The sequence below is a fragment of the Onychomys torridus genome, chromosome 4, assembly GCF_903995425.1.
Source record: "Onychomys torridus chromosome 4, mOncTor1.1, whole genome shotgun sequence".
NCBI classification, from domain to species: Eukaryota; Metazoa; Chordata; class Mammalia; order Rodentia; family Cricetidae; genus Onychomys; species Onychomys torridus.
In genome coordinates, this window is record NC_050446.1 from 110,579,653 (window position 1) to 110,604,619 (window position 24,967).

The window sequence follows — 24,967 nt, forward strand, 5'->3', positions numbered from 1 at the left end:
GATTGCCTAGCTATCTAAAATATATCTATTTAACCTTGAAAACATACCTAGCATGACTACAAGTTTGATTATTATAGATGACTAACTATTAAACTGCATTTTTTAAATAATCTAAACAATTTTTAATAATAGCTTTCAAAGTTTAGAACTTTATATTACATTTTTAAATGAGCTGCATAGGTACAATATCTTAAACAAGAGTAGAAACATATATACAATATAACAAAAATAACCTTAACTTTGTATCAATATACAAAAATCCATATCAATGTAAAATATTTGAGATGAATAGTTGTCTTTTTATCCTGTATTCCTATATCCCCACTAAATACTGACAAGCATCCATAAATGACCAAAAACCAATCACCCCACACTTGGGAATGTGTGCTGTATTCTTTAGATTGCTCACTGTTGTCTAGAGTTTACAGCATCCCAAGGGGACCTTGAGAAAATTGAGATAATGGTCAAGTCCTAAGAAAACTAGCTTTATATTTTGTTGTGCAGTCTCTGTGTAATGGGAAAGTACAAGGCTTATCTGAAGTCCTGGATAGAGTAGTCTGTGAGGCTGAACCATTTCAGCTAGCAGCCTTGTTATAAATTCAGAACTCTGAGGAAACTGCAACAGAAACTGTATTCTGAAAGACTGGATCACCTGTGGTGTCTTGTCCCTTTGCTCTGAAAACATAAGTTTCTAAAAGTAATGTACATATCTGCATTAACACAAGTATGGGACTGTGCATTGTACATAAGCCAGACAAAGATAATTTTTTGGTTTATGTTTGAGCAGGTAAAAGACATCTATCAACTTTGTCAGTTTGTTTGAATGGTATAACCAAACCTCTATCTATGCCACATGAAAGGATGCATGTAATAATAAGTCATAAAGCCAGATGAATGGAAGCACATGAATTGTGAACCAAAGGCTGTGGAGCCCCCAGCTGGATCAGGCCCTCTGGATAAGTGAGACAGTTGAATGGCTTGGACTGTTTGGGAGGCATCCAGGCTGTGGGACCTGGACCTGTCCTTAGTGGATGAGCTGGCTGTTTGGAACCTGGGGCTTACAAAGGGCACTTTGCTCAGCCTGGAAGGAGGGGACTGAACCTGCCTGTACTGAATCCACCAAGTTTAAATGAGTCCCCAGGGGAGTCTTGTCCCCGGAGGAGATAGGAATGGAGGGGAGGGGATGGGGGTAAAGTGGGAATGGGGGTGGGAGGGGGGAGGACAGGGGAACCCATGGCTGATGTGTAAAATTAAAACACAAATATAATAAAAAAGGGAAAAAATAGTAAGTCATAAGAACTCTGTAACCAGTAAGAGTTATTATGTCTCATCTAATCTCAGAGATGTTCTCATGTTAAGGGATCAGCATATGTGTCACCTGTCTTGTAGTTTTTCTATGTTTATTCCTTTATGTCTGCAGCCAAGATTTTGAGGTGGTCTCCTCTAATTAAATATGATCTCTATGAATTTTGAAGGAATCCATAGCTTTCCATTTCCTGTGAAAACAAAAGAATAGCCTTTCCTCCAACATAATATATTTTCTGAATACCATTTTAAAGTTAAGATATCCTTAAAGTATCTAGGCTGGTTTAATTCAGCAGTTTCTTTTACAATCCCATGTCTCTCGGCAGCTGCTGTTCCACTCATCAGCATTCAAAGAACTTAAAGTCAATAAAGCACCATACAAAATCCAAATTCCCCATGCATTTCCCATCTTTACATGATTTGTTCTTTTTGTATTATTTTATTCTTTCTTTAAAGACTCTACCATTTTAAACTACTTATTTTTTCCTATGATGGCCTATACCCATTTTCCTTTCTTTCTTAAGCACTATGTACATGATAACCTGTTTAAGGTTTTGTTTATTTTTTCAATCTGCTCTTTGTTTACTGTACACCTGTAGTATTCTCTCACCACATGAGCCAAACATTAAATTGTTAAGTGGCAGCTAGGCCCTATGCCATGGGGTTCTGGCAGTTGGCTCTGCTCCCTTCTTGGGTCCATGAGAACTGAACCTTAAGCTCACAGGCCTGTCTGAGAGCTGCATTTAACTGGGAGCTGTGTTGAACCAAGAGCTGCATTTAACTGCCCCAGATCTAGAAAGTAGATGTCCACACTGTGGCAGGCATTTTTACTTAGCTTGCTGTTTCTACTTCGTGTGCCAGTTGCTCAAGTCGGCACACCAGCTGCATAGCAGCTTCTCTTACAGGAGCCACATCCATTTATTTGTATTTTTTTCTTCAGCTTTCTCAAGCCCTATCTGGAAATTTGGTCCCCACATTGGGTGCCATTTGTAGTTGTAATTTTTTTCTTTGGGCCACCAACCTACTTCCAAATAAAGACACAGAGAATTCTTATTAATTATGAATTCTTGACCTTAGATTAGATGTGTCCCAATAGCTCTTTTAACTTAATTTAACCTGTTTATATTCATCTACATTTTTCCCTGTAGCTTTTTTCATTCTATATGTCTTACTTTCCTGCTTCCTCCATCTCTGTCTGTCTGTCTGACCTCTGGTGTCTCCCTAATGTCTCTTTTTCTTTCTTTCTCAAGTCTAAATTCCTCCTCCTACTTACTCTTCCTATGCAGAAGTCCTGCTTACACCTCCTCCCTCACTATTGGCCATTCAGCTTTTTGTTAGACCAATCAGTTGCCTTAGACAGGCAAAGTAAAACAACAACACATCTTTACATAATTAAACAAATGCAACACATCTTTACATAGTTAAACAATTGCAGGACATCTTTGCATAGTTAAACAAATATTCTGCAATGCCATTGTCATCTTGATGGCATGGTGCTGGAGAAGGGTCTGAGAGTTCTACATCTGGATCCACAGGCAGAAAGAAAAAAAACAACTCCAGACCTGACTTGAGAATTTGAAAATTTAAAGCCTACCCCCAGTGACACACTTCCTCCAACAAGGCCATACCTACTCCAACAGGGCTGTACCTCCTAATACTGCTCCCTAATCATTCAAATATATAAGCCTATGGGGGCCAATCTTATTCAAACCAACACAATAACAGTTGATAAACACCTAAATACAAACACATTATAGAGAGGAGAGGTTTATTTTGGTTCATATGTGAAAGGCTTCAGTCCTTGGTTACAATGGAACCATGACGGTACAGTATGAACCTAGAGCAGAGGAAGTCTCTTCATCTCATACAGCTGGAAAGCAAATAGAGGGATACAGGCAGGGGTGTGGCCAGGTGTAAGAGGCTCTTTGGTTTCTTCTTCAAAATTCTTTCACAATTAAAGCAGTTTGGATCCTCTGATTATCATGGATTTTCCTTAAAAATAAGATCTGCAATGTATCACTTCCACCTCACTTTCTCCTTCATCACTGATTCCTGCCACACAACCTAAATTTTTGGGTCCCAGGAAGGGCTCATCAGCATAGCACAGGTCTCTTTTGTACTCTTTATCTCTTCTACCCACCAGATTTAGGAAACGACAAGCTTCCACATTCATTTCATCCTCCTCTTTTTCTTACTTACTACCAAATCAGAACCTAAGGCAGAGGGTAGCATCCATATGTACTTTTCTTGTTGTAATTTTTTCCTTATATGCCTCTCCCTGGGGAGAAGCTGAGCCTCGGTTGTGTGACTTATAGTCCTCAGCAAAGACCATATAAACAATGTATAATGCATAATAGTACATGCAGATGTATTCTCAAATGACAGTCTTTTACCAGGCTCTACCTCCTAATGTTTCCACCACCTCCCAGTAGCACCATGGCCTAGGACCATATCTTCAACCCATGGGTCTTTGGGGGATGTTTAAGATGCAAATCCATCATATCCAGGGAAAAAAGCTGCTTCAGGTGGAAAGCCAAAGGTTTATCTTGGCAGACATGAACAGCTTTGATAATGACACCTCTGCTCCCACTGATTCTTGCTCTTGGATTTTTCACTTGCTTTTGATTAAAAAGCTGGATGTGACGTACTAGTGTATGTTGAATTTTGTTTGCTGAAAAATGTAATATAGTAACAATTCTTAGGGAAATGTGTCTCTTTTGAATTATGTCTACTTCATAGTCCACTGTTTTTAAAGCACAATAGAGGCAGAAGAAACCCTGTTTTCTGGCTTTTAGGGTAAGAATATTTCCCCTTCCTCCTATAGTCTTTAACAAAACAAGAGGCATCTCATTAGTTCACATCCTAGAGTTTGACCTCTTATAGTCAGAAACCTTTTACTATCCCCAAAACTCTTGCTAAGTTAGCAAGGCTTGCTGTTTTATTTGGGGCAAAACCCCACTTCAACCATTTCTTTCTGTGGCCTCTTCAGAAATAACAAAAACAAACAAACAAAACATTTGTGCTTCTGAATATTCCCTTTTGTTTTTTCCAACTGGCATTCATCAAACATATGATCATTATTAGTTTAGAATTGGCATCCATTTGTGCACTCAAAAACAATGAGTGTGAACACTTATAATCATTTTGAGCACCTACTGGGTCAAACAGTAATGCTGGGTAGAATGTATAATCTTGACAATTTAGACTCTGTAGGAAGAGGACTTTCAGGAAACCAAATATATGCAAATGTGTTACTTCAAAACAACAGTTGAATTCCTGTGTCTGAACTGACTAAATGTTTCTGGAGTCTAAATTTTTAATTCTCAAAATTAAGAGGTATCTTTTTTCTTTTCCTACCTGAAACACATGGAATAAATACGAAGTCATTATTACTATTCACCGTTAGCGTTACTAGTACGCTCATTTCCCACCATGCCATCTATACCAAGCCATCCTAAGATCATATCTTAAACTCAGTATTGAGTCTGAACCTAGTATTACACCCTATAGCTATGTCCCTGCCTTGATCATGAACTGAGCAAGACAAAGGGGAGCGACAGGATGCAGATATCCAATCATTTCTATCCTTAAGTCTCTGAATGTATAGCTTGGACCAACTCTGAGCTTCTTTTATGCCTGTTGCCATTGCCTTACATTCTGTAGATGCTACTCAACACTGGGGTTTTTCATGTTTGTGGCCATATCCAAGTTTTTAAAAAGCAGGCTGTGGGTATTTTAACTTGAGTCTTCATGTGTATACAACAAGTGCTCTGAGCATGTTACCCATCTTCACAGCCCCAGGAGTGACTTTGCTTTAAAGTTTCAGCATGGTTCTTTGCAAAATTCCCTTCCTTGAAGCAAACAGTTTCTAGTGAAAGCTGTTTCAGAGAGCAGAGGACAGCTATTTCATACCAAAACCTTGAGAAGGTTCTCCAAACTACAAATACTTATTATCCAAAACTTTGGCAAAGCTGCATAGAGATGGGAGATACCAAAGAAATATGCACGGGGAAATGAGAGGAAAGATGTTAAGATGTCCATCTGTATTGGACGTTTCTGGTAGACAGCAGGGTGCTTTTTGCATGGGAGTGTTTATTGCAGAGGAAGTCCAAATTATCATTAGACAGAAACATTCTCCTGGAATTATCAGCTGGAAAACAGTTTTTCACCTGAAAAGCTCATTTCTGACTATTACAAATATTGAACAACCTCATCCAGACAAACAACTTTAAGTCATCTCAAAAATGCAGATTGAAACCTATCATTGAAAAACACCAGCTCTAAGGCGTCACCCAGTGAACCTCAATAAAACTCTCTATGTGGCTTCCCAGGTAATTTTGATGCAGAAATGCGAAAATTTCGAGTTATGAAGATGTTACTGCCAATAAAGATGCAACATTATCCAAGTTATTGTGCCCGCATGTGTACATTTTCTCACTTGAAAATGGAGCTGACTCCTTCATCCTTGTAAAGTTATTTGAGGGTGCAGGAAGGTCCTTCAGTTGTTCCATACAAGGAGTGGTTAATGGCATTTGTTTCTAGCACATTCCTTAACATCTCAACTGCAATATTCCTTAACAAACAAGAATTCATGATCAAAAGGGACTAATGTATAGCAAGTTTTTCTCTGTACCACCAGTTCTCAAATAATGATATGGAGAGTTCTTACTAATTATGAAAGCTCGGCCTTAGCTTAGGTTTGTTTCTAACTAGCTCTTAAAATTTGAATTAACCCATTTCTATTAATCCATGTGCTGCCATGCCTGGTGGCTTTTTTTTTTTAATTTTTATTAATGAGAATGTTATATTTAAAAGTTGTACAATGAGGATGGGCAGAATTTCATATATTTCTTCAGAAATTAATTTCATTTTGCACTATATTTCAGTTCCATGCTAATTTTTCTTATTTTAATTAATTTTTTCATTCATTTTACATACCAACCACAGTTTCCCCTCCTTTCTCTCCTCCCATTCTCTTCCTCCATCTTCCATCTATCCCACCCCCAATTCAATTTTCCTTCCTCTACAAAAAGGGGCAGGCTTCCCATGGGAGTCAACAAAGCATAGCACATGAAATTGAGGCAGGACCAAGCTCTTTCCCTGCATCAAGGCTGGCTGAGGTAACTCAGCATGAGGAATAGGTTCCCTAAAGCCAGTTCAAGTGCTAGGGACAGGTCCTGATCTCATGGCCAGACAAACAGACCAAGCTACACAACTGTCATGCACATATAGAGGGCCTATGTTGGTTCCATGCAGGCTCCCTAGCTGCCATTAAAAGAGTCTGTGAGCTTCCACGAGCTCAGAGCTTAGGTCAGCTATCTCTGTGGGTTCTCCCTGTCATGACCCAGTCTCTTCTTTCACTTCAACAGGACTTCCGGAGCTTGGCCCAGTGCCTGGCTGTGGCTCTCTGTCTCTGCTCCCATCAGTTACTGGACAAAGACTCTCTGATGACAACTAGGGTAGTCACCAGTCTGTTTAGGAGATGGTCAGTTCACATACCCTCTCCACTATTTTGCTAGGAGTCTTGGCTGGAGTCATCCTTATGAATTCCTAGGAGTTTCCCTGGCATCAGTTTTCTCCCTAACCCTGAAATAAACCCTCACATCAAGACATCTCTTTCATTATACTCCCCCTCCACCCTGTCCCCAACCCTCCTAACCCTTCCCCTCAGTTGGTGGGTAGCTTTTACCTCTCCTTCTGCATGTTCTGTTCCTCTGAGTTCAGCTGATAACTCCCCCTTTCTTCTTCCCAGAGCTCTCTCTGTCTGGAAGTCCAGTCCATATCTCCTGTCTAGCTATTGGCTGTTTAGCATTTTATTAAACCAATCACGTGACATCTTTATACAGTGTAATCAAATATCTTGCAAAATTAATGTTCTCTTTTTAAAAACAAGCATCCACAGTTTTTCTCTCCTAGCTTATTCTGAATTCTGATTATGTTTCTATGCTAAGGTTTTCCTTAGCTAAGCAAACTGATCATGGGGTTGTATTTTTGTAGTGAGGAGAAATGTCCAAACCTATAAATTTGGATGGAAAAAAAAACCCTCCAATATTTACTGACCTCAAAGAGATATATAATTCAGTAATGAATACAGATTTCTAACAACTATAGAACTTATAATCTATCATAAACAGAAATCATTATATTACATTTTGATGACACTTCAAAAATAACCTATTAATTACTTTGAAATTATGGTAGCTGGGGATGAAGAGATGGCTCAGAAGTTAAGAGCATGTACTGCTCTTGCAGAAGTCCCAAGTTTGGTTCCCAGCACCCACATCAGGCATCACACAATTGCCTGTAACTCCAGCTCCAGGGTATCCAACATGGACAACTGCGCTCAAATGTACACACCCTCACACAGACACACACCCATACACAGAATTAAAAATGAAGTTATGGTGTTTAGTAACCTCATTATAAAATCATATCATGGAAAGCATAACCATACTTTCATTGCCTTTCTTTGTAAACAATGTATGTTTTGCTTTGTGTATGTAAACTTTTTTTTTTTTTATAAAGAGCTGAAAGTTCCAGACAGCCAAGAAGACCCAGATGCTAAGGAACTGCAGAGCGAGTGATTGCTTCAGCTGCCACTTCAAGTAGCTAAACCTTCTAGGTTGTCTACTAGGGAAGGGCTTATAAAGGCAGACATGACAAGTGTTTATTGGTACCATGTGTACTCTAGGTCCTTTCCTGTGTGGGGGGACTTATCACTGGACAAATGGAAACACTCCTGATTTTGTAGAACTAAAGTACGTGGTGTGTGTGTGTGTGTGTGTGTGTGTGTGTGTGGTGTGTGTGTGTGGTGTGTGTGCCTGTGTGTTTGTACATGGTATAAGTAGGTGTCATGATTAATATCATTAATGTTTGTTAATTATACATTATTATATATGATATAACACTTATTACATATTAATTATACAATATAATATATATTATTACCTAACTCTTTGGGACTTTGTTTATGTTATTTAAGAGGGGATTATGTAAAATCCTGGACTCTTTTGGGTATGGTTTTTTTAAATTTTATTTTATTTAATATTTTTCATTTATTTTACATAGTGACTACAGTTTTCCCTCTCTCTGATCCTTCCATCCCCTCCCCCATACTGCCATCTATACCCTTCTCCATCCACTCTTCCATGTCCATTCAGAAAGGGGCAGGCCTCTTATGGGCTTGAACAAAGTATGATGCATCAAGTTGAGGTAGGATGGATGGAGTTCCTCCCACTGCATCAAGGATGGGCAAGGTAACCAAGAATGGGAAACAGATCCTGAACTTCTTTATGACTAAGTTTTGAAAACTGCTGTACCTGGCCCCCGCACTCAGGAGAAATGGTTCCACCCCTCACCACAGGCAAGGGAGAATTGACCCTGATGGCATTGGTATAGGGGATCTGGCTCTGCCCCCTCACCTGAAATAAGTGTCCCCAGTGACTGGTTCATCTACTATCCAGGCCCACAACCAGGCCTTGGGTTGACCCACCCTAACATTTGCCCTATCTAGAACTTGTTGGAGCTGGGGAAGGGACTGGTCCTGTGGAAGGATACTCACAGGATCTCCATGACTAGGGCAGCCATTGGATATCCTAGAAGAGTCTTGGTAAGAAACCAATGATGATGGTGTGCCAGAAAACAGAGGTCTTCAACCAGACCAGTGGCTCATTGCAATGAGCATTTGCAAGTAAAGCTGATTGGACAAAAGGGTATATGTGTGACACACTGCTCCTAATGCCACCAGGATGAATGAAGAGGTATTGAAAAGATGAGGAAGAAGAAGTGAACAGTTTTTGGGGGGTTTGTTTTATTCTTGTTTTTGTTTATTTGTTTGCTGTGTTTTGTTTTATTTTGATTTAAAAAAAAAAACATGTTCCTTTGGGGAGGCACTGCAGGTAAGAGGGTAGGCTGTGGGAGACTGGTAGTTGAGCAGATACATAATGTGAAATTCCCAAAGAATCAATAAAAATATTGTGTTAAATAAATAAACAAAATTCTGAGAGTGTCTTAAAAACAAAGAAAGAACACTTCTTACAACAATGAGGCATAACTATCAAAGCATTTACCCCATGAGCAAAGCTTTCAGAACAAGGTGCCACTGTATATTTTCATTCACATATCAGCAACTCATAGACTTCCTTAAGTCTGTGTTTTGTGCTTAATTAGAGCTACTTATAAAGGAGATAGTGTCAGAACCCCATCAGTGTTCATCTTTCCTGACGGTCATTTGTTGACAATTCCAACAGCCACTTGACCCTCTCCTGAACAGCTGTACCCAGGTACAGAGTAAACTGGAATGTCTGGGCATTTATAGTTCAGAGATAAATGTCAATCAACAAAGGATTGAAGATGGTGGATAAATACCCTGGCACTCCCATCTCTGAAGGACAATTTCAAGGTATCTCTCAGCTTTTCAATGAGATTGAGAACAATACCCACAATGGTAACTAATTCATCCAACCAGCCTTTATGGTGTTGTATGGCTTTTCATAGTAAGATGTAGAATAGGCTGAGTGTGGTAGCACAAACCATTAATTCTAGCACTTGGGAAGCAGAGGCAAGAGGATCTCTATGAGTTCAAGGTCAGCCTGGTCTATATAGCAAGTTCCAGGACAACCAGGACTACATAGAGAAACCCTGTCTCAAACCAATCAACCAACCAATCAGCAAACAAACAAACAAACCCATGTCAAACAAACAACTTCTTCCCTACTATGATGTGAACAAATGATATGGTACCAGTGACAGATCAAAGGACAACTTGATGAGCCATGTGAGTTTATGGAGGTTACTTATAGGAATCTAGGTGAGGTGAGCAGTGGCTGCTACCTTTCCACTGACTACATGTGTCTGCTGAAAGGACCCTGGGATGGGTAGCCAATTTCTATTACTCATATACTTTCCTGCAATCCAGCCCACATCATCCTTTAGGAGCACAATTGCTTGCCCCAAGGGCAAACTTAATCTTTTTACCTATATCTCCCTGTAACTCATTCCCTTTTTCATTCCTTTGGTGAACCATTCCTTAGGCTTTAAAGCCATCTAGAGGCCCGTTACTACTACATTTGGCCTTGTGTCAATTTTTCTTTAGGAAATCTAGCTCAACAGAAATTTCCTCACATTTATTTTTTGAGTGACACAGACAGATCTCATAATCTGTTCCCCCCTACCTTCTTACTCCCCACCCCTGTAACTGCTTTGATAACTTATTAACCCAATTTACACCCATGCATCTCCTACCCCAAAAAGATCACATTCCACCATGGGGCTCAGCAAAGTCACTGAATCCTCATACCAACCCCAAGGTCCTTACTAACATTTGTTAAGTGTTATGGGCTATTTGTACACTGTGTGAAGATGTATTGCTGTGATTGGAATAATAAAGAGCTGAATAGCCAATAGCTAGGCAGGAGAGAATATGTGGGACTTCTAGGCAGAGAGAACCCTGGAAAGAAGAAAGGCAGATTCTACAGCAAGACACAGAGGAAGCAGGATGTGCAGTAGGGAGATTAGGTAATGAACCACATGGTAAAATGTAGATTAAAAAGTATAGATTAATTTAAGTTATAAGAGCTAGTTGGAAACAAGCCTACACTAAAGACCAAGCTTTCATAATTAATAATAAGTCTCCATGTCATTATTTGAAGGCTGGATATTATAAAGAGGAAGTTAAGTTCCCTGTGAACATCACAATCTTGTCAAACATGGCGCAATAAGCATCAATTACCTTTCACAATGTGCCTGCTTCAGGAATGCTTGTCTTTTTTCTATCGTCTTCCAATACCTGATATTCACAAACATCAGGTGGTGATAGCCAAATGTCTCTAATGGTTTGTATGAGCCAGTCTACCAAGGACTGATTTCATGCATACAGCCTCAGATTATGTAGTATTTATAATCTCAAAGAGGGATTTCTCTCGGTTTCTTTCTCTGTGGCACAGCCTCATGAGCAAACCTGTAAGAAGCTCTTTTATTTCTTGTTCAAAAATCTTGCTGAATTAAAGCAGTTTGGATGCTGAGTATCCCCTGGTTATCATAGATTTTCCTTAAAAATCAGATCTGCAGGGTGTCACTTCCACCTCACTCTTTCCTCCTTCACAGATTCCTGCCAAACAACCTAAATTTTTGGGTTCCGGGAAGGGCTCATCAGCATAGCACAGGTCTCTTTAGTACTCTTTATCTCTTCTATCTCACCGGATGTAGGAAGCAACAAGTTTCCACCTTCAATTCTCGTTTTCATACTTTTCCTACCAAATCAGAACCTAAGGCAAAGGGTAGCATCCATATGTATTTTTCCTGTTGTATTTTTTCCCTTATTTGTGTAAATATTTTCTAAGGATATAGTTGAATCTCAGTTGTGTGACTTACTGCCCACAGCAAAGGCCACAAAACTATCTCCATAGCTTGCTTTTAGTTCCATCCCATATGTTCTATGTCCAGGAATTGCAGTGTGTCATCAGCCATATTGAGAGAATCTGAATAATCAAGTGGCAGACCACATTTACAAAGACATGTACCTTATACTATGCAGAAGAAGTTGACTATTCTTTATCACATAGTTTGGCCTTGGTTACATGTCTTATTGCTCATAGCAGGAACCACAGAACTGCTACCAAGATGTGATAGTGTTATTTGGGTGAGAGCTCCACCTCAACCCCTGGCACTCTGGCATCCCTATAACCAAAGATTCTGGAATGTTTGGAAGAAGTCTGGTGGAAGACCCACCTCAGTTCCCCTCCCCATTTCTTTCCTTAAACCCGCCACCTCAAAGCCCACCAAACACCGCACCTCCCCCAGAGAGGCTCAGGACGACTCCTACAGGGGATATATAAGCAGCATCCCAGAAAACAGACTCATGGTTCTTCTGGTCTCATCCCCTTCTCCTCTCTGCAGGGCTGGGGAATCACCAGAAGTGCTTTACCCATTAAACCTGGGCTTTTCCTGATTCAGTCTAATTTAGTTTGTTTAGACAGCAGAGAGGCCATGGGAGGCCTAAAGTTATCAAGCATTCCATACCACACAGGGAAAGGTTGTATGATGAGATTACCCCTATGGATGCTTCACCTTTATTTGGATCAGCCAGCATGTCTTGTCACCCATTACAGAAGTAATATAACTGCTCTTCTAATCCTGTTGGTCTTTGTTTGGGTGCTCATTATGTTGCTTGACTTTTACTGGGGAAAGGTGAAAAAACTCTATTTACCCCAGATGGGGCACTGACTACAAACCAAAGAAAATTCCAGTCAAGTGTTGCTTCAAGAAATGGTAAGTTTATTAGGGTTGCTAACAAGAGCACAGGGGATTGGTTACTTACAGGAATGTGCCTGGCTTTCAGACAAAGGCCTCACCAAAAAACTAACCACAATATGGTTACTGATTCATAAAATGTACATTTTTAATGTTTCTTGACTAACTTGTAGGCAACAATGATCTCCTCTACCCCAGCAATTGTTTGCTGCTTATACAGTAGTAGGGAGGAATCTCCTGAGTCTTGTAAGTCTTGTGAGTTTCCTGTATCTTATAAACTTCCCCTCCTACCGGAGGAGAGAATGTTTCAACTTAAAGGAAATTGTTACATAGCATTTGCTTTTCTCTCTCTCTTCATTCTGGTAGGAAGAGTTTTCCAAGGTCATTGCACATGTATAGAATACATGCCCATTCTGACACTCAATCTATTTATGTCATATCATGTTATTTTCATTAGACTTTTCCTGTTTATATATTTTTTATCTGATCCAGATAGGCTGTCTTTCTTGGAAATCTCATTATCTATTTCTTTGATTAAATTGACCAGAGAATTTGGTTCTGAGATGTTAGCTTCATGAGAAGATTTTATTTTTTTTAGTAATTGCCAGTGAATGTTCTTCCATGTGGGTAATAGGAACAAAACCATAATTCAGTTTGATTCCCTTTACTTACTATGGCTTTCAAAGAATCTATCTCAAGTCAATTCAAAACCAACACATCTCCTTTTGAACTGGGTGACTTTGTGCCAGAGAAAGAGACAGAATCAGGAGGTAATGGCAGCGTATATAACATGATACTCTATTTCCTCTTCCTCCCACATCCCCCACTCCATCATGGGGTCTTACACTGTGACATGGCCAAGTCTGCAGGGACTCATATGGGGGCAAGCTTCTGGTCACGTGTCTGAAATCAGCTGAGTTGAGATGCTATTGGAGGGCAGGAGAGAAAATTCCCAAATCTCATTTTTGTTCTGTCTGGAGGCTGCAGCCTCTGCTGTTCACAAGTCTCTGTGTAGATGATCCACTTTTTAAAGTTCAGTTGCACTCTCACCTCTTTTCCTGCAGAAAAGAAGCGATACCCCCAAATTTCCCTCCAATGCACGTTATGGTTGTGCATTTCATTTCTTACAGAAATTCTGTGTGTGTGTGTGTGTGTGTGTGTGTGTGTGTGTGTGTGTGTGTGTGTGTGTGTGTGTGTGTGTGTGTGTGTGTGTGTGTGCACGCATATGTACCATGGCATGTATGTGGTGGTCAGAGGACAACTTAACAGAGTCTCTCCTTGTACCATTTTGCTCCGGGGACTGCACTCGGGTTATCAGGCTTGGTGGCAAGCATCTTCCCATTGAGTCATCTCTCCGGCCCTCATTACTTTTTAAAAGTAATTTAACATGTTCCTTGATTATTCTCCATGATCCATTATATACAGGCAAGAAAACTTAATGCCTACACTCTTTGCAGCAAAGACTGAGGTCTTGTCTGTGGAAGATTGCCTCCATCTTTCTCTTCCTGGACACATGATGTACTAACTCCTCCCTCATCCTTTTGTCTCATGTTATTTCATGAAAGCAACCTTCTAAATTTTCTAGACAAGAAGTGGGCTCTTTGTTACAAACATTTCTCTTCAACTTTATGGGGTCAATGTTGGTGCTTCTCCTTTGTCAGTTGAAGAGAATGAAGAGACTGAACACTCTATTCCAGGCTAAGAGACCTCTAGGTAAGTCTTTCAAGTAAAATTTGTTGGTAAAAGGCCTCAAATCAGCATACCATTCATGGAATACAGAGATAAAGTGGAGGTCTTAAGCTCTCCATCTGATTTTCCTTGGACCTGGTTTCTCAGAATTTATTATTATTTTTTTCTAAGCAGGGTATCTGAATCACATTCTTACATAATTGGGTAACCTTTAGGGATAGGGATGTTTTATCTTCAGTTTGAGACATCATGGCATAGCATATAAACCAATTCTTTTGCATCCCAAGATCATCAACACACCATCCCTATTTACTCAACAAGACAAATTCAGAAAATGAGTCTTTCCAATAGCACAGCGGGGAAGAGGCAAATACTTGCTTTATTTGGGTGCAGTTTCTGCCAGTGCTCAGTGCTCACAGACTCCGTTAAGCTACATGAACATTTTGTAAACTTACCAAATACTGTAAAAAATGCCCAATGATAAGAAAATTACAGAAAATCTCCATTACACTGTCAAAAGTTGTTTGAATCCAAAATCTGCTATTTCCTGCAATTATTTTTTAAATGTTGATTATAGTTAAAAATGATTCTGATTTATACTTCTTTCCTCTCCTACATAGTCCTGGCTGAATTATGACACTATTTTGTGGCATTTTGGGATTGCCATTTTAAGGGTTGAGATTGCTTTTATTCTTACACATTTATATTAAAACTTTAAGAGTTTACATAAAACATTGATCTGCGTTTTATGCAACAAAGTTATAGGTTCTATTTAGGATAAAGCATTTCCAGTTTGGGGAAAAACTGAACAGCTAATCAGCAGAAGGTCATCTTATGCCTTTTTTTCCTTTTAAACTATAATAAATAATTATCAACCTATTAATTACAAAAAATTCTTAATTATGCTTAGAGTAACCAGAGTATCTTCACAAACTTATTTTCATATTTGTTACAGTATGCGAAGTTATTAAGTAAAGTCTCTGGTTTTCCAGTTTGGTAACAAATGGCTTTTGTCTGATGCATAATTAATAGAAACTATTGATGACTATGTAGCACTTCCAGAGTTTTAAAGGCAAATCTATATTGGCCTACAGTTAACATGCAAATTCATCCAACAAGCAACACAAAATGTATTGTAGTAGTCATTCATTTTTATCAACATTCAGGAAGATCTAGACAGCAGCACAACTCTCCTTATGTTGGAAACACATTATAACATGGTCACCACTGAAGTTAGACCATACCTGGTAAAGTACCCCCTTGCTAATTTACCCTCTATCATCCGTTCAGACTTCCAGCACAATACATGAATAACAGTGATTAATACTGCGGCATGAAGATAACACAGACAAGAGTTTGGTATGCTAGCATACAGAGTCTTAGAAACAGTGACACACAGAACCAAACAGCTTGCCTCGTTCACTCTCCTGTTGTGAGCCTGGGATTTCCATGGTCTCACCGAAACATTCTATCTGGGGAACTAAATCCAATGATTCCAGCACTGAAATTGCTCCCTGGGAGGGAAATTTGGCCACAGGAGATGCCATGCTTATTTAAAGGTGGGCATCAAGGGAAATATCTTGCTCTTCAAAAATTGGTGTGTTCCCAGAATCCTTGAGGGAAAATGATTTTTCAAAATATTTAGCATTATCTCAAGGAGTTGTTTAGTTGATCCTGTGACTCAAATTTTATTTCACTGTATTTGGTTGGGCAAATGAAGTGTCCACACCATCACTCTTAGCTCTTCTTCCATTACATAAGACACTTATTAGGATAAGAAAGTTTTTCTGCTAAAGCTGACGGTGACTGAGGGTCATTTAGTATTCAAAGTTCCTAAAGAATTGTTGTTTCTCTGAAAGGGATAAAAAAGTAGGAAAGGTTTTGTTCAAATGCCTGCTAGTAAACAAGTATTACTTCAACCAAGACAATGGCTACGTGACATCAAAGTACTATAAATTATCAAAACTATTGTACAGAAAAATTACAAATTCATTGCAAAATACATTACACTGCTACCATTAAGAAAAAAAGTGCTTTTTCTTTTCTTTTCTCTCTTTCTTTCCTTTTTTTTTTGCCAGAAAAGTATTCTTTCAATATAGAAAATCCTATGTGGTACCCTGCATGTGGCTAGGATATATCATAACGGAGTTTGTACTGAGTCCTTCTGATTCACTGGAAGAAGGGCTGAAAATGTATAATGATGACTTATTAAAGTCATGCTCCAAATGACCATGCCAGCTGTCAGTGGAGAGATGCCTATTTAAGACACTAGAAGATGCCCTGGTCTGTCAAACCCTGCCGGTCAGGTCATCACACTGTTCCACTAATCAGCTGGTTTAGAATGCACAGGCTTTTTCATGTTCTGTGGGTTTTTCCTCATGTTCTCCTGAATCATTCTCATTTCTTCACTGAGATTTGTCTCCTTTATGAATCTTCTCAGTGATGCCTGTATTGTCTCATGAGGGGAACAATGCAAGATGGAGGACCTGCCAATTTTAAGAATGGATGTCCAAGAAGCTCTTGGGCTGTGGCTCTTTGAGAGGGCTCCCTCACCAACATCAGATCCAGGAATCCTCGGAGCATGGAAGAAACCTGTGAAAAGAAAGAAACACCACACTGAGGACTAACAAAGAAGCCTAGTCCAGTGTCCTAAAATGATGTCCCAACGAATCTCATCAATGATTTCACATTAAATGAAATGAAGGAGAAAGATAGGGAAGAAAAACATGTGCTATCATTAAAATTGCTTTCAAAGTTGCAAACAATGGGGATAAAGGATAGGGTAACTATTTATTAAATAAAATAATGATGGTAACTAATGAAAGCAACTGTTGCGTCTAGATTATATGGGCACTAGTAGCATGTGTGAGAAAGTCCACTGAGACTATGAAATAGTGCTTGGTGCACACCCCTCCCCACTTCACAGAGAGAAACATATTTCCATCAGGTTAGTCAACACAGACATTTCCATTTAATTTTCGTAAAGTTGACTTTTCTGACATATATCAGAAGTTACTTGGAGATGAATGTCCTGATTGACTTTAGCATATGTTGATGTCTGTTCACTCTCTACCTCTATTGAGATCTAGAATATTTCTGCCATTCTAAGAGGGTGCCTCAGGCTTCTTCTTGGCATTACCTATAACCCTACAAAAGGTAATAAGTATCCTTACTTCTAATAGGATACATTAATTTTGCCTGCTTTTAAGTTTTGTGCAAAATTATATACACATAGACACATATAATTATATATGTATACATATAAGTTATACATATATAATGAATGTATAATTTATATATAAGTTACACATATAATTTTGTACAAATACACACATATATACATTTATATGTATATATTATCATAATTGTATTATAGCATAAATATATATACATCAATATATTATATATACAAATACATATATTTGCATACTGTTAACTTTCACTGGCTTATTTTCACTTAACATTGCATTTGTGAGTTTCTTTCCTCATTTGTTTTATTGTTTTTAATTTTGTGTAGCTATCCAATTATTCCATAGACTATTTATTCATTTGGGAAACAAAGCTGGGCCTTGGGGAAGGGTTTTTGTTTTTGTCTTTTAGGAGAATGAAGGCTAAGGAATCTGAAGAACACTGGACAAATGAGACAACTGAAAAAAAAGGACAAATCATCTGTCCCAGGAAAAAGAGTAAAATGGCACCCAACGTGTTGGCAAGAGTTTCCACCTAAAACCTGACAAAAAAGATTCTAAAACGGAGCTAAAAACAGCTTCCTAGTTGTCTCTCTCAAGTTAGCACAGCCTGCCGGTTTGAGCTACTATGGCGGGTTCCTGGAGTGTGTGTCTGACCTGCAGTGTGGTGGGAATAAGGAGTCTACAAGTGACACTTTACTCTGCTGCATGGTGGATTTAGCCTTCGCTAGTTTTTAAAAAAAAAATTAGGTTTCTGGGCTATGCACTACTTTGATAGAACTGCTTCTGATAGTTGATTGTATACATCCAAACCCAGAGCTGGCGATAAACTGTACCACCAACACTTTGGAAAGCTGAGGTGGGTGGAGCCAGCAGCCACAGTGGCGTTTCAGTCTTACAAAGATGGATATTACACAGAGAATCTGGTTTGTGTTGTCTTTGGGATTTTTAACTGCAGAAAAAGATTTGATCATAAAAGCTGTTGAATTAAACAAATATGTAAATTTTAAAGGTATCTTGACTTCAAAATTTGGATATAAGGATATGTTGCTTTGGAAAAGAGTCTCTACTTTTGTTTCCACAGAAAGCCAGAGGCTGTGGATTTGTTCCAGATTAAGATACATCAGGTTTGATCAACCAAGACCACCTGAAAGGTCTCCAGTGACACAATGGCCCAGATGATCCAACATCCAGAATGGTTTCAAGGCAACTGGCTCAGAGGTTTACCCTCATGGACTACTCCATAATCCTAAAATTTTCTTTATTTCCCCATAAGATACAGCGCCCCCCTCCAGCAGGAAGTAGCAAGAGGAACTACGCCCAATTTCCCAAAATTATCAAGCTGGCTTTGGAGATGGAATTGACTCACTCCTTCTCTAAACCCAGGCATATTGCTTAAAAAAAAAAAAAGGTAAGAGATTCTTATGTCCCAAATCAGAAGAGCCCTCTAGTGTGGGACAGAGAAAAACTAATATTTTTATTTAAATCAGGTTGATTATAAATGCGATCTCTTTCTAAGGAAAAAAGGGGATATGATATAGATATAATAAGATGAAAGGGTAGATTAATGAACTTACTTCTAAAGAGCAAAAACTCGTTTAAAATGTTTTACATTGGTATAGATTTTAGTCTATTGATACAAACTTAAAGTTAACTTTGTTATACTGTGTATATATGTCTACTCTTGTTTAAGGTATTATGTTTGTACAGCTCATTTAAAATTTTAATGGGGAGTTAAGCATTTAGTTAGTTAAGCATTAGGTTGGTGAGTTAAGCATTTAGTTAGTTAAGTATTAGGTTGGTTAAGCATTCAGGCTTTAGAGCAGCACAGTTAAGCTGAGATTCATTGGGATGAGGACTCAGAAGCTTGCAGTCTGAGGAAACAAGACCAGCTGAGGAACTGGCAAGAGCATCTTAGGACCAGCCCCCAGCTCCCATCTACCCTGGAACTCCCATCTGGACCAGAGAGAAACCCTCTGGTGGACATTACAACCTCAATGCCTTGCCCCACACCCATCTGCTGGAGACCCCAGCCACTTCCGGACACTTAGAGACCAGTGTCCAGCATTCCATCCTGCCCCGGAACTCCCATCTGGACCAGAGAGCCCCCAGCTCCCATCTGCCCTGGAACTCCCATCTAGACCAGAGCCTTCATCCTGTCCCAGAACTCCCATCTGGATAAGAGGAGCTCCCATCTGGACAAGATAAGGAGACCCCAGGGACTTCCTGAGACTCAGAGTCCAGTCCCCCAGTTCCTATCCAGCCAGCACTCTCATCTGGACCAGAGCTCCCATCTGGCCCAGAGCTTCCATCTGGATAAGAGAGAGGCTCCCTAAATCTGTCAGCTCTGTCTGGACCAAGTACACTGATAAGACCAAGAACAAACCCACAAGGAGATGGGCAGATGCCAAGGCAGAAGTACATACAACAAAATAAAGAGCAATACAGCATCACCAGAACCTAGCCCTTCTCCAACAGCTAGACCTGAACATCACAGAATGAAAGAAGAAGAAGAAAACAACCTTATAAGTAACATCATGAAGAGGCTAGAGCCTTATATAGAAGAAATCAAAAATAAAGTGGAGGAACAGACAAACAAAACATGGGAAGAACACTATAAAAAACTAGAGGAAAGGACAATTAAAGCAGAAGAAAACAATAAGTCCCTGAAAGAAAATCATGAAAAAGCAAGGGAGACAGTCCAAGACCTGAAGAGGGAAATAGAAAAAGTGAAGAAGACACTAGCAGAAGGAATGCTGGAAATAGAAAATCTGAGTAAACAAACAGGAACTTCAGATGCAAGTATAACCAACAGAATGCAAGAGATGAAAGAGAAGATCTCTGGTATTGAAGATATGTTAAAAGAAATAGATTCATCAGTCAAAGAAAACACTAAAACCAACAAAGTCATGACCCAAAATGTCCAAGAAATTTGGGACACCATGAAAAGACCAAACCTACGAATAATAGGGATAGAGGAAGAAGAATACCAACTCAAAGGCACAGAAAATATATTTAACAAGCTCATAGAAGAAAACTTTCCCACCTTAAAGAAGGAAATGCCTATGCAGATACAAGAAGCCTATAGAACACCAAACAGACTAGACTCCCTAAAAAAGTCCCCTTGCCACATAATAATTAAACAACTAAACACACAGAATCAAGAAAGAATATTAGGGCAGCAAAGGAAAAAGGCCAAGTGACTTATAAAGGCAAACCCATCAGAATAACACCCAATTTCTCAATGGAGACTTTGAAAGCCAGAAGGTCCTGGACAGATATAATGCAGACACTAAGAGACCATGGATGCCAGCCTAGACTAATATACCCAGCAAAACTTTTAATCATCATAGATGGAATGAACAAGACCTTCCAAGACAAAACCAGGTTTACACAATACTTATACACAAACCCAGCCCTACAGAAAGCACTAGAAGAAAAATTCCAACCTAAGGAAGGCAGATACAACCATGAAAACACAGGCAATAGATAACACCACAGGAGTAAACCCCAAAGAAGAGAAGTATACACACACTACCACCAAAAAAAAAAAAACAATAACAGGAATGAACAATCACTGGTCATCAATATCCCTTAATATTAATGGACTTAATTCACCTATAAAAAGACACAGATTAACAGAATGGACACAAAACCAGGACCCATCTTTCTGCTGCATACAAGAAACACACCTCAAATTCAAAGACAGACACACCTCCTAAGAATAAAAGGCTGGGAAAAGACTTTCCAATCAAATGGTCTTAAGAAGCAAGCTGGTGTAGCCATCTTAGACTTCAAACTAAAATCAATCAAAAGAGATGATGAAGGACATTACATACTCATTGCAGGAAAGATCCACCAAGATGAAGTTTCAATTCTGAACATTTATGCCCCAAATACAAGGGCACCCACATATGTAAAAGAAACATTACTAAAGCTTAAATCACATACAAAACCCCACATATTAATAGTGGGAGACTTCAACACCCCACTTTCACCTCTGGACAGATCGGCCAAATTGAAACTTAACAGAGACATAATGGTTTTAACTGATGTTTGCTGTGGATATCGCTCTGTGTAAATAAAGTTCTGATTGGCCAGTGGCCAGGCAGGAAGTATAGGCGGGACAAGAGAGAAGAGAATTCTGGGGAGTAGAAGGTTGGGAAGAGACACCGCCTACCGCCGCCATGAAAAGCAACATGTAAAGACACTGGTAAGCCACAAGCCATGTGGCAAAGTATAGACTAACAGAAATGGGTTAATTTAAGATAGAAAAGGTAGATAACAAGCAGCCTGCCACGGCCATACAGTTTGTAAGCAATATAAGATTTTGTGTGCTTTCTTGGTTGAGTCTGAGCGACTGTGGGACTGGCGGGTAAGAGAGATTTGTCCTGACTGGGCCAGGCAGGAAAACTCTAACTACAGATGTTATGGCTCAAATGGACTTAATCAATATCTACAGAACATTCCACCCGAACAAAAAAGAATATACCTTCTTCTCAGCACCCCATGGAACCTTCTCTAAAATCGACCACATACTTGGCCACAAAGTAAATCTCAACAGATACAAAACAATTGGAATAACCTCCTGCATTCTATCGGACAACCATGGTTTAAAGTTAGATTTCAACAACAGAAAAAAACTACAGAAATCCTACAATCTCATGGAAACTGAATAATGCTCAACTGAATCACCAATGGGTTAAGGAAGAAATAAAGAAATTAAAGACTTCCTAGAGATCAATGAAAATGAATACACCATATACCCAAACTTATGGAACACTATGAAAGCAGTGCTAAGAGGGAAATTCATAGCACTAAATGCCCACATAAAGAAGCTGGAGAAATCTCACGCAAGTGACTTGACAGCACAACTGAAAGCCCTGGAACAGGAAGAAGCAAAGTCTCCCAGGAGGAACAGACACCAGGAAATTATCAAATTGAGAGCTGAAATCAATAAAATAGAAATAAAGAGAACAATACAAAGGATTAATGAAACAAAGAGTTGGTTCTTTGAGAAGATCAACAAGATAGACAGGCCCTTATCCAAACTAACCAAAAGACAGAGAGAGAGCATCCAAATTAACAAAATCAGAAATGAAAAGGGGAACATAACAACAGACAATGAGGAAATCCAGAGAATCATCAGGTCATACTTCAAAAACCTCTACTCCACAAAACTGGAAAATCTAAAAGAAATGGATAATTTTCTGGATAGGTACCACATACCTAAGTTAAATCAAGACCAGATAAACCATTTAAATAGTCCAATAACCCCTAAGGAAATAGAATCAGTCATTAAAAGTCTCCCAACCAATAAAAGCCCAGGACCAGATGGTTTCACTGCAGAATTCTACCAGATCTTCAAAGAAGACTTAATACCAATACTCTTTAAATTGTTCCACACAATAGAAGCAGAAGGAATATTACCAAACTCCTTCTATGAGACTACAATTACCCTGATTCCTAAATCAAACAAAGATGCAACAAAGAAAGAGAACTACAGACCAATCCCCCTCATGAACATTGATGCAAAAATACTCAATAAAATACTTGCAAACAGACTCCAAGAACACATCAAAACAATTATTCACCATGATCAAGTAGGCTTCATCCCAGGGATGCAAGGGTGGTTCAACATATGAAAGTCCATCAATGTAATACACCATATAAACAAACTCAAAGAAAAAAAAAACACATGATCATCTCACTAGATGCAGAAAAGGCATTTGACAAAATCCAACACCCCTTCATGATAAAGGTCTTGGAGCAATCAGGAATATAGGGAACATACCTAAACATAATAAAGGCAATCTACAGCAAGCCAACAGCCAACATCAAATTAAATGGAGAGAAACTCAAATCAATACCACTAAAATCAGGAACAAGGCAAGGCTGTCCCCTCTTCCCATACTTATTCATTATAGTACTTGAAGTTCTAGCCAGAGCTATAAGACAACATAAGGAGATTAAGGGGATACAAATTGGAAAGGAAGAAGTCAAGCTTTCCCTATTTGCAGATGGCATGATAGTATACATGAGTGACCCCAAAAATTCAACCAAGGAACTGATACAGCTAATAAAAACCTTCAGCAACATAGCAGGATACAAGATCAACTCAGAAAAATCAGTAGCCCTCCTATATACAATAGACAAACAGGCTGATAAGGAAATCAGAGATACATCACCCTTTACAATAGCCACAAATGATATAAAATACCTTGGGGTTACTCTAACTAAGCATGTGAAGGACCTATATGACAAGAACTTTAAGTCCCTGGAAAAAGAAATTGAAGAAGATGTCAGAAAATGGAAAGACCTCCCATGCTCATGGATAGGCAGGATTAACATAGTAAAAATGGCGATCTTACCAAAAGCAATCTACAGATTCAATGCAATCCCCATCACATTACCAACACAATTCTTCACAGATCTGGAAAAAATAAAACTCAACTTCATATGGAAAAACAAAAAAAACCCAGGATAGCCAAAAGAATCCTGTACAATAAAACAACCTCTGGAGGCATCACAATCCCCGACCTCAAGCTCTACTATAGAGCTACCATAATAAAAACAGCTTGGTACTGGCATAAAAACCGACATGTGGACCAATGGAATCGAATTTAAGACCCTGACATTAACTTGCACACCTACGAACATATAATTTTTGACAAAGAAGCCAAAACTGTACAATGGAAAAAAGAAAGCATCTTCAACAAATGGTGCTGGCATAACTGGATGTCAATGTGTAGAAGGCTGCAAATAGATCCATATCTGTCACCATGCACAAAACTTAAGTCCAAGTGGATCAAAGACCTCAACATAAATCCAGTTACTCTGAACCTGATAGAAGAGAAAGTAGGAAGTACTCTCAAACGCATTGGCACCAGAGATCACTTTCTAAATATAACACCAGTAGCACAGACACTGAGAGAAACAATCAATCAATGGGACCTGTTGAAACTGAGAAGCTTTTGTACAGCAAAGGACACGGTAAACATGACAAAGTGACAGCCTACAGAATGGGAAAATGTCTTCACCAACCCCACATCTGACAGAGGGCTGATATCCAGAATATATAAAGAACTCAAGAAATTAGACATCAAAATGCCCAACAGTCCAATTAAGAAATGAGCTATAGAACTAAACAGAGAATTCTCCACAGACGAAGTTTAAAAGGCTGAAAGACATTTAAGGAATTGCTCAATATCCCTAATTATCTGGGAAATGCAAATCAAAATGACTCTGAGATACCACCTTATACCTGTCAGAGTGGCTAAGATCAAAAACACAGAAGACAGCTTATGCTGGAGAGGATGTGGAGCAAGGGGAACTATCCTCCACTGTTGGTGGGAATGCAAGCTTGTGCAGCCACTTTGGAAATCAATATGGCGCTTCCTTAGAAAATTGGGAATCCATCTCCCCCAAGACCCAGCTGTAGCACTCTTGGGCATATACCCAAGGAATGCTCAATCATACCACAAGGGCATTTGCTCAGCTATGTTCATATCAGCATTGTTTGTAATAGCCAGAAC

At 39.1% G+C, this 24,967-nt stretch overlaps 1 protein-coding gene across 1 annotated transcript in view; it reads right to left on the minus strand.

The window, feature by feature from the left end:
* Positions 1 to 14,604: 14,604 nt before the first annotated feature.
* Positions 14,605 to 24,967, minus strand: part of Pak5 (p21 (RAC1) activated kinase 5) — a 100,078-nt gene continuing 89,715 nt past the window's right edge. The window contains exon 8 of the mRNA XM_036184963.1: positions 14,605 to 16,836. Coding sequence (XP_036040856.1) covers positions 16,681 to 16,836 — 156 coding nt within the window. The 3' untranslated portion in view covers positions 14,605 to 16,680. The remainder of the gene's footprint in view (positions 16,837 to 24,967) is intronic.